General features: G+C 51.5%; 1 protein-coding gene across 5 annotated transcripts in view; it reads right to left on the reverse strand.

The window, feature by feature from the left end:
* Nucleotides 1-9482, reverse strand: part of LOC116463267 (probable aminopeptidase NPEPL1) — a 63388-nt gene that overhangs the window by 21056 nt on the left and 32850 nt on the right. Inside the window, exons 1-4 of one of the 5 annotated variants that reach the window (XM_032146286.2) lie at nucleotides 3730-3818; nucleotides 3163-3269; nucleotides 1074-1259; nucleotides 404-574 (exon numbers count right to left, since the gene is read on the reverse strand). In XM_032146286.2, coding sequence (XP_032002177.1) covers nucleotides 404-574; nucleotides 1074-1259; nucleotides 3163-3228 — 423 coding nt within the window. In that variant the 5' untranslated portion in view covers nucleotides 3229-3269; nucleotides 3730-3818. Of the gene's footprint in view, nucleotides 1-403; nucleotides 575-1073; nucleotides 1260-1943; nucleotides 2132-3162; nucleotides 3270-3410; nucleotides 3479-3729; nucleotides 3819-9482 lie in introns of those variants that run through there. The other 4 variants (XM_032146288.2, XM_032146278.2, XM_032146287.2 and 1 more) reach the window with 4 other exon arrangements.

Genomic DNA, 9482 nt, shown 5'->3' on the forward strand with positions numbered 1-9482 from the left:
TGCGCACACACACACCCCACACATACAATACATGCACACTCATACACGCACAGCAACACGTGTGCACGCACGCACAACACACACACGTGCACACATCACACACATACACACACACGGAGCTCACATAAGCGGGCAGGGTTATTTGGAAAACAGCATGGATGTTCCTGGCACTGATTACGTGCTCAACAAACACTGCCTGTATACAACAGAATCCTGAAGTCACAGACCACGCTGAGGCAGAGGCAGGGGGCCTGGGTTTGGAAAAGCCTCTGCCGCTTCCCAGGAACCAAAGCAGCCACCCCCCTCCTGCCCCCGCAACAAGCTTTTCCCTCTCCCGACCTGCCTCCCACCTGCCCGATCTTGCCCGGGCCCAGGGGCAGGGTCTGCCCTTCCAGACACTCACCTGCAATGTGGACACTTCCACCGGCCCGTTGTCTTGTCCCACCAGGAAAAACTCCACGGTGACCGTCTTCTTCTCCAAGCGCCGAGAGGCACCTGAGCGGTGGGTGAACAGCGGGAAGGCCCGGGCCAGGGCACAGGCGGAAGCAAAGACCTCCGGCTGCTCGCAGACCATCTGTGGCACATGGGGAGACGGCGTGAGGGGTGCAAGGGCCGCCACCAGGGAGTGCAGGGAGCTGCTCTTTGAACGCCTCCGGAACATCAGCTCCCTGGCAGATGACATCTAGACAGAGATGTCCCACAGCAGCCGCCACCCCATCCCTCACGTCATCCCCGGAACCATGGGACCACCATTGGTCATGCTCCAGGAGAAATAACACATTGGCCGCCGGATGTCAACAGCCTGACCAGCCAGGAAAATGAGGGACAGAGGGACAGACACTAAATGGGCCTAAGGAAATCTAGGTTTGAGTCTCTGATTTGCCACCAAAACTGATCTGGGGCAAATCCCCGCGTCTATCTGGACCTGTTTCCCCATCTACAGAGCAGGGATTATAACGTCCACAGCCCTCCGGACGTGCGCTGCAGTGTGTGCAGGGCTGTGAGCTCCCCAGGCCCGAGCTCACCGCTGCCCGACTAGGAGCACCGTGGCTGCCTCCTCTCGAAGCACTCACCACAATGCAGCGATGCGCTCCGGGCGGCAGGCAGGTCCGCACCAGCCGCGTGATGAAGTGGGCGGCCGAGGGGCTGTTGTGCCGGCTCACCCTGCAGGGCAGGGCAGCCACGGTGGCGTAGTTCAGGTAGAGGGGGCAGCTGTCCGTGGGGTTGGGGTTGAGCGTGCTCAGGGCAGCCTGCCAGAGCTAGATCAGAAGGGAGAGACAAGAGACAGAGGCTTCAAACAGCGGCCACGTGCCAGGAGGCCCTGCCCTGCGGCCACGGCCACAACCACGCCTGCAGTCCTGGAAGGGCACTGCGCAGCTCCCGGCCACCGTTTTCCCATCCTTAGGGAGATGTGTCGCCTCTCTGCAGAGCTAACTGTCTCTAGGCTGGCTCGCATCCCCCTGGTGGGATGAAGCCACCAAGACTGGAAGGGCCAGACCGGGGGCTGCTTTGCTTCCAACACTCGGATAGGGCTTAGGCGGTTTCCACCAGAGAGGGGGCAGGGGCCAGGTGTCCCCAAGGAAAGGCAGCTGGGGACACTGCCATGGGAACTTCTGGAAGCCAGAGCCTGTCGCCAGGCAGGGCCGACGCGCGGCCCTGGGAGCGGCCGCGTCTCCCCCCGCCGTCCGCAGGTGTCGCGGCCTCGCGGGGCGCAAGGCTGGGCTGACAGGAGGACCACCGCGCCGCACCGGCGACCGGGCCTGGGGCTGGGCCTCCGCGGACGAGGACTGGCCTGGCGGCTGAGCCCTTCAGGGAGGCGGCCTGGCCTCGTTGGGCCCGGCCCGGCGGCGGCGGGGGTGCGGCGGGCGAGGCGGGGCCTCCGCGGGCCGCCCGGGCCTGGGCTTCCGCGGCGCGGGTCGCATGGCGGCCGGCGGCCCGCTCACCTCCTCGGTGACCCGGGGCTGCAGCTTCCCGCGGACGTGGCTCCAGGGCACGCGGTGCAGGTGGTGCAGCTGCCCGAGCAGCAGTAGGGGCCGGCTCTGAGGGTCCGAGTCCCCCGCGCTCGCCTGGAACTGCAGCCCCACGTTCGCCATCTTCCTGCCGGCCCGCGCCCTGGCCCTCCCCGGCCCGGCCTGGCCCGTCGCTCGGCCCCCTTCGCCCCGCTCCGGCCCGGGCTCGGCACCGCCCCGGCCCTGCCCGGCAGCCCGTGGGCCCCGCCTCCCCCGCAGCTCCGGGCTGCTCGCGAGACGTGCAGGGCCCGCCCGGGGCGCGAGGGGGCGCCGGCCAGGCCGGGCGGGAGGGTGCGGGCAGGGTAGGCCCGAAGCTGGCCCCGAGCAGGCCCGGCCGAGTAGGGCCCGCGCGCCCGGCCTCCAACGGCGCCGCCCCTCGGCCCAGCGGCCCGGGCGGCCCTGCCCAACACGCGGGGCGACGTGGCCCTCCAGGCAGCGCCTCCTGGACGGGCCCGGCCTCCAGTGGGGCCTGGGCCGACGTAGGCCCAAGCCCACCCGACGCAGTTCCGCCCATCAGGCCTCAGGCCGGCCCCAAGCAGGTCCCTCGAGATCCCTTAGCAGCCGCTTTTGATCCCGGGGGGACCCTGCACCCTGGCCACCCATCAGTTAGGCCGGAGGGGCCCAGTGACTCTTGGACTTGAGTCAGGTCCTTTTGTCCCACTGCCTGGCTTGGTGGGTACAGCGTGGACGGTCACTTCCTCCTCACTTAATCGGAGGTTCCCTGGCGTTGATCAGACCCTGCTCTGCCAGGCACTGCCCTGGATGTGAGAGGGTGACAGGACGTGGCTTTCCATCCAGGGCACTGCTGCTGGGATGGCCAGTTACAAATCCAGGCACTGCCTGGTTGCGTGGGGGGCCTTCCCGCCCACCCCTTTGCAAGAAGGGTCATCTGGCACAGTCTAAGCAGGAAAGGAGGGAGGAGATGAGACGAGGAAGGAGCAGGGTGACCTGAGTCACCTCAGTCGCCTTGCAGGGGAGGAAAGGCCAGCGGGGGTGTGGGGCAGGAGCCGGGTGGTGGAGAAGCCAGGGGTGAGCGGTGAGTGGATGGTGGAGGCAGAGGGTCCCACCCACAGGGTCAGATGCAAGGGTCAGGGAATGATGATGCATTGGGGAAGCTCCACCCAGGAGTCATTTAAAAGCAAAAATCTGTTACCCAACATCCTGATTGCTCAAGGGCCTTTGGTTGGTACCCTCCTCTGTTACTTCCATGTAGTTCCATAAGCCACTCCTGTTATTTTGAGTTTCTTCTTCATAACCAGCCTAAAAATGAAAAAAAGAAAAAGAAAAGAAAAAAAATCACTGTTAACTCCCTGGTGTGGTGTGGGAGGTTTTCCACCACTGACCTCCCAGCTGGCCCCCTAGCTCCCTAACTTGTAGCCCAGCCACAAGCCATGCTTTCACCTTCCCTGTCCACGGGCTCCAGGTCTCTCTGCTCAGCTCTGAGCCATGGTCCCTGGCCCCTCAGAAACACCACATAGACTAGAGCTTCAGCATCCTGAAGGCAGGTCTTTTTGTCTTTTTGGTTTTTTTCCTCCAGTGCCTGGCACAGAGCAGGCACTAAAAAAAAAAAAAAAAAAAAAAAAGCTGTTGAATGACTGAAAGGAATTCCTTTGAAACCCTCAGCTTTCCCGACATAAAAGTCAGCGCTAATTGGATCTTATTTTCTTCAAAAGATTTTACAGCAGCTGAATGTTTTCACACATTGGTAAAGGGTACTAACAGTGTGTATGAAGATCTCTCACTCTTTTTTCTGTTTGCAAATACGTTGCAGACAGGCACAGGGCACTCCAGAGGACTGAGACAGCTGGAGGATCTTCCTAGAGGGTGAGAGGCTAGGGCCATGCCCTGACAGATGTAATAGGACTTGCACAGGCGAAGAGGTTGAGAAAGAGGGCCTTCCACGTGGGAGAAGTCCTGGGAGGAAACACAGACGCAGAATATGTCCAGCAGGCTCTGAAACCTGTGTGGTTAGAACAGAAGGTTCCTGGAAAATAGAAGAGTGGGTGAGGAGATCGACTGGGGAGCCTGGCTCACTCGATAGAATTTTGCAAACTGAAGAGAGATCCAAGAAGCATTTCAGAAAGCCAGATCTAGCAGGTTTGTGTACAAGGAGTTGGAAATGAGATAAACTGTTGGTGGAGAGGTCATTTTGGAGATGTTTTTCTTTTAGAATTCTTTCATATTTAAGAATAGACTGAATAACCCTGACAGCCCTCAGAAAGGATGAACAAAATGATTCAATTCAACCAACATTTGTTGAACACTTAGTGTACACAAAGCAAGAGAAAACGTTAGATGCTTGTTAAAAGCAAATATTGGTGATTCTGGTTTTAAGCCACCCCCGCCCGAACTGAAGAAATCCAAACTAAACAGAACGCTAAGGAATTATTCCACTTCAAATGCCTGCCAATTTCCTCAAGATGCAGCTTGTGACAGATACAAATACATTCCAGGAAAGTACTTTCCCTTTTTCACTGCTGACTTTACAGACTTTAACATAAATAAGACAGGCAGCACTTTGTTTAGATGAATTTTTATGAAGGTATTAATCCATGGCTTAGTGTAGATTTCACTGTCAATGAAAAATTCACCTCTATTTAATTTTCCTTAAAAAATGAAAGTTTAAAACAAATTACCAGATCTTTAATGCAACCCAAAAATCAACTTATGTTTTTGATGACTTGGAACCTATTCCACATTCAATTGGATGTTCAGACTTTGCTCAAAAGTTGAAGAAAAGGTTAAAAACTTCTGGGACAAATCAGAATAAAGCTCCTAGAACTTCCTAGGATGTTTTTTGGTACAGTTCACATCCTAGGACACATTTCTGAAATCCTATCTTGTCAGATGGCTCTAGGTGTTTGAAGTGTGCATTTATATGTTAATTTCATGTCAGACTTCACCCGTATAAAACCTAATGCCTGCTTAGACTCAGCTAATCGCCACGAGGCTCTCAGATTCCATTATATCTGATACTTCAAAGAAACACTCATTTCCTTGGTGCATCTGCTTCATATTTTCTAGCGTTTCCATTCATTCATTCATTTGACGTACATTTGTTGAACATCAATTCTGAAAAGCTCCAGGACCCGTCAGGCTTTGGGGATGCAATAGCATGTGTGTGTGTGTGTGTTTGTGTGTGTGCACACATATGTGTGTGTGGCCAGGAAGAGGAAGGGGAAGCAAATAGAACAGTAAAATCTAGAGATCCGGTCACTGGGAGAAGATTGAGTTAGGGAAGGCCCCTTGGACTACGATGAGACTTTTGAATTGGGTCTTGAGGGATGGGTTAAAGTGTGTCAGGCAGTCTGATCCCTGACCAAGGAATTGTTCATGCAAAGGCCTGAAGTAGTAAAGGACATGGTTCATTCTGGCACTGTCAAAAGCTCATGTGGAACCAGGCCCCGTGGCTCAGGCCTGTAATCCCAACACTTTGGGAGGCTGAGTCGGGTGGATCACTTGAGGCCAGGAATTTGAGACCAGCCTGGCCAACATGGTGAAACCCCATCTCTACTAAAACTACAAAAATTAGCTGGGCATGGTGGTGCCTGCCTGTAATCCCAGCTACTCAGGAGGCTGAGGCACGAGAATCACTTGAACCTGGGAAGCGGAAGTTGCAGTGAGCCGAGATCGCACCACTGCACTCCAATCTGCACAACAGAGACTCTGTCTCAACAACAAAAAAAAAAAAAAAAAGCAAAGCTCCTGTGGCCAGATATAAAGTGTGCATAAAATATACACTGACCTTGCAGGTTGTACTTGACTTTGCAAGTAACTGGAAACCAGTGGAAGTGCCTCAGGCAGGCCTAAAGTGAAATCAAGGAAGGGCTCCTTCCTGCTTCAGAATGACCTGCTCGTGAGCCCAGAGGAAGCAGAGGCAGGCTCAGCTCCAAGGACCTCCCTCCACCACACGGTCCTGGAGCAGCTGGCTAAGTGAGCCCACAACCAGTGAAAACTGTGACAGCCGCACGACCGCCTTGAATGCTGCCCTGCGTTGTGGATGTTTGTGCTGTCCCTTGCTACAACCTGAGTGCCTGCACAGCAGGAGGGCCTCCGTTCCCTTTTGCAGCTGGCACCAGACATGCCACCTAGATTTGCACTAAATGTTCCCTGAAGGAAGGAAAAAGAACTCGTTGCCATGAAGACACATTTCTCTAGAAACTTTTTTGAAAAGTTCATTAACTTTTAGAAAAGATGAAAAACTAGTATAATGAACACTTGTATACCCTTCACCTAGATTTATACATATATATACAGATACACACACACACAGGCACACGCACACCTCGGAGATATTCTGGGTTCAGTTCCGGACCGCCACAACAAAGCGAGGTATGCCTCTATATACGCACAAACATGCCTATATGTGTGTGTATGTATATATGTATATGTATGTATGTACACATATTTTTCCCTGTACCATTTAAAGTAAGTTGTATACACCCCTACCTCATTGTGTATCTCTTAAGAACAAGGACACCAGCCAGGCGCGGTGGCTCACGCCTGTAATCCCAGCACTTTGGGAGGCCAAGACGGGCAGATCTCCTGAGGTCAGGAGTTCAAGACCAGCCTGGCCAACATGGCGAAAACCCGTCTCTACTAAAAATACAAAAATCAGCCAGGCGTGATGGCATGCGCCTGTAATCCCAGCTACTCGGGAGGCTGAGACAGGAGAATCGCTTGAACCCGGCAGGTGCAGGTTGCAGTGAGCTGAGATTGCGCCATTGCACTCCGGCCTGGGCAACAAGAGCGAAACTCCATCTCAGAAAAAAAAAAAAAAAAGAACAAGGACACCAGCCAACATAATCATGATCATATGCTGATCATACCCATGAAATTTAACATTGAAACAATACTGTTATCCAGTATACAGTTTGCATTGAAACTTTAATTGTCCCCTTGTCCTTCATGGCTTTTTCTTTTTAAATCCATAATCCGAATAAGGCATTGCGTTTGGTTGTGAAGACTCTCTGGCCTCCTTTAATCCAGAACAGTCCTTACCTTTGTCTTTCATGCACTGGTATATCCTACAGAAGCTCTCACCATCTGCGTTCGTCTGTTTTATTAGATTTAGGTTGAACATTTTTGGCAAAAATACGGGTTATGGTTCCCATCGAACCTCATCAGGAGACACATAATCTAAGTGTCCCCCATCATTGGCAAGTGGGGTCTGCCAGATCTCTTCATGGTAAAAGTGTATTTCCCCCTTTTATAATTAATTGAATTAAAATAATTTCCTCTTTATAATCCATGGAGTGACACTTTGGGACTAAGAACCGTCTGGGTCGCAACCACCTTTTCCTGAATGTCTTTAGTATCCAGTGATGATTTCTGCCTGAATCAAGTATTGGTTGAGTGACTTTCCAGCTCTATCCTCCCTTCTACACTTAACTACCTGGTGTTCTTCAGCAAAGACCTTCCCCCCTCCCCAGGGCTGGCAGCGTGATTTGTGGAGTCCAGTGCAAAATGAAAATGCAGCGCCTCTCTTTCAAAAAACAATTTCAAGATGGCAACAGCTGAGCACTAAACTAGGCACAGGGCCCATGTGGCCGTGGTGGATGCACACCCTTGAAGCCAGCCCTGCCACAGCCCATACGTGTGTGCATCTCATCAAATGTCACTGCTCCCAAGTGTCCCCACTTAGGCCAATGAGAGCTGCATCAGGCGGGCTCCTTTTTGATGTGTTCTTATCCATTTCCAAGGACTTTGTCCTCTCTGGAACAGTAAGATGATCACAGGCTCACTTTGTTCCTTCCTTGACCCAAATCCAGAGTCAGTCATTTCTCCAAGAAACCCTAGCTCCATTCAGTGAGGGGAATGGTTGGTTAGAGCCAACAGCTGCAGAGTTAGAGACCAAGCTCTTGTGCTGGGCATGCTCCCTGCCACTTGGGCATCATTGCTTCTGGTCCTCTTGCATCTGTTAGGATCAGGTTTTCTTTAACATCATGAGTTGATACTGATTCCTCCCACTCAAATCCACATGACAGGGCTTTTCCTCACCTGCCCGTCTTCCATAATTGCATCTCCCTCTGCCACAGTGAGGACCCTGGTTCCCAGCCCCTCCTAGGGTTTCTCACTCTCTGTTTCCCACAACACTCACCAACAGCCTCCGCTCCCGACAACAAACCCACAACACAGAGTTCAAGATGTTTTAACTTTTTGTTCCTAAGAGTATATCCCAGCAATATATTCCACATATACTTGATTTTTGTGCAGCTTATTGATTTGATGTACATTTAGGTTCATAAATCTGTGCTTCACAGAAAGGTTTGCCATTTTCCTTTTTTCTACATTTTCTTTTTTGACTACATATAACATTTTGTATCATTCAAGTCACACCTATAAAAAGGAAATGTTCAAAGGTCTCCCCATCCTGCCCTTCCCCCCTTTTCTCAGTCATCCTTCATAGGTAGCATTTTCATCCCCACAGGTAACCTTTTTTACCTCCATAGGTAACCATTTTTATTAGCTTTTGTTTGATCTTTCATGATTCTATTTGAAAAAAATAAGATTATTCATGGATCTTAAACAAAAGGTAGCATACTACATGCCATCTTTTGCACTTTGCTTGAAAAGCACATTTGGTAGCCTCATCTGCATGTACTGTGTCTATACTTTCTGGGATCAATGAGATGAGAGAATGTGTTAATAAAAATGTACCGGCAGAATCATTTATTAACAATGAAAAACGTCTCTTCTAGCATCAGTTTTTAGGACCTCTCGATAAAATGAGGGGGCTAGGGCCAGGCACGGTGGCTCACGCCTGTAATCCCAGCACTTTGGGAGGCTGAGGCGGGCAGATCACCTGAGGTCGGAAGTTCAAAACCAGCCTGACCAACACGGAGAAACCCTGTCTCTACTACAAATACAAAAAGCCAGGCATGGTGGCACATGCCTGTAGTCCCAGCTACTTGGGAGGTTGAGGCAGGAGAATAGCTTGAACCTGGGGGGCAGAGGTTGCAGTGAGCCGAGATCATGCCACTGCACTCCAGCCTGGATGACAGAGCGAGACTCCATCTCAAAAAGAAAAAAAAAAAAAAATGAGCGGGCTGAACTAGTTGCCCTCCAAGGTCCCTTGCCATTCTAGTAGCCTAAATTATCCTCCCAGGAAGGGCACAGTGTAATACAGCAATAACCTTCATGTCTCAGGAACTAAACTCTATTTACTTCTGAACACCAGCAAAATTATTTTTGTAGTTGCAAAAGTTTTCAAGGGCATGTTGAAGACCTGGAGCCTTTGGACAGGGAGGCTGCGAGAAGGAAAAGAGAAATAATTAACAGACCAAATGTCGTTCCACGTTCCTTTAAGCAAACTCAATATAAGAAAATGGAGACTTAAGAAAAGCAAAATTAGGGGCTAAATGTTTATTTTGATCAAGGAATCTTTTGTTAGGAAAACCTTCACTTATAGGATCCTTTTAAAAAGTATGTTTCTCTAGAGCACTGAAAATGATTCAATCTTAAAAACCTGAG

The sequence above is a fragment of the Hylobates moloch genome, unplaced genomic scaffold, assembly GCF_009828535.3.
Source record: "Hylobates moloch isolate HMO894 unplaced genomic scaffold, HMol_V3 SCAFFOLD_32, whole genome shotgun sequence".
Lineage (NCBI taxonomy): Eukaryota > Metazoa > Chordata > Mammalia > Primates > Hylobatidae > Hylobates > Hylobates moloch.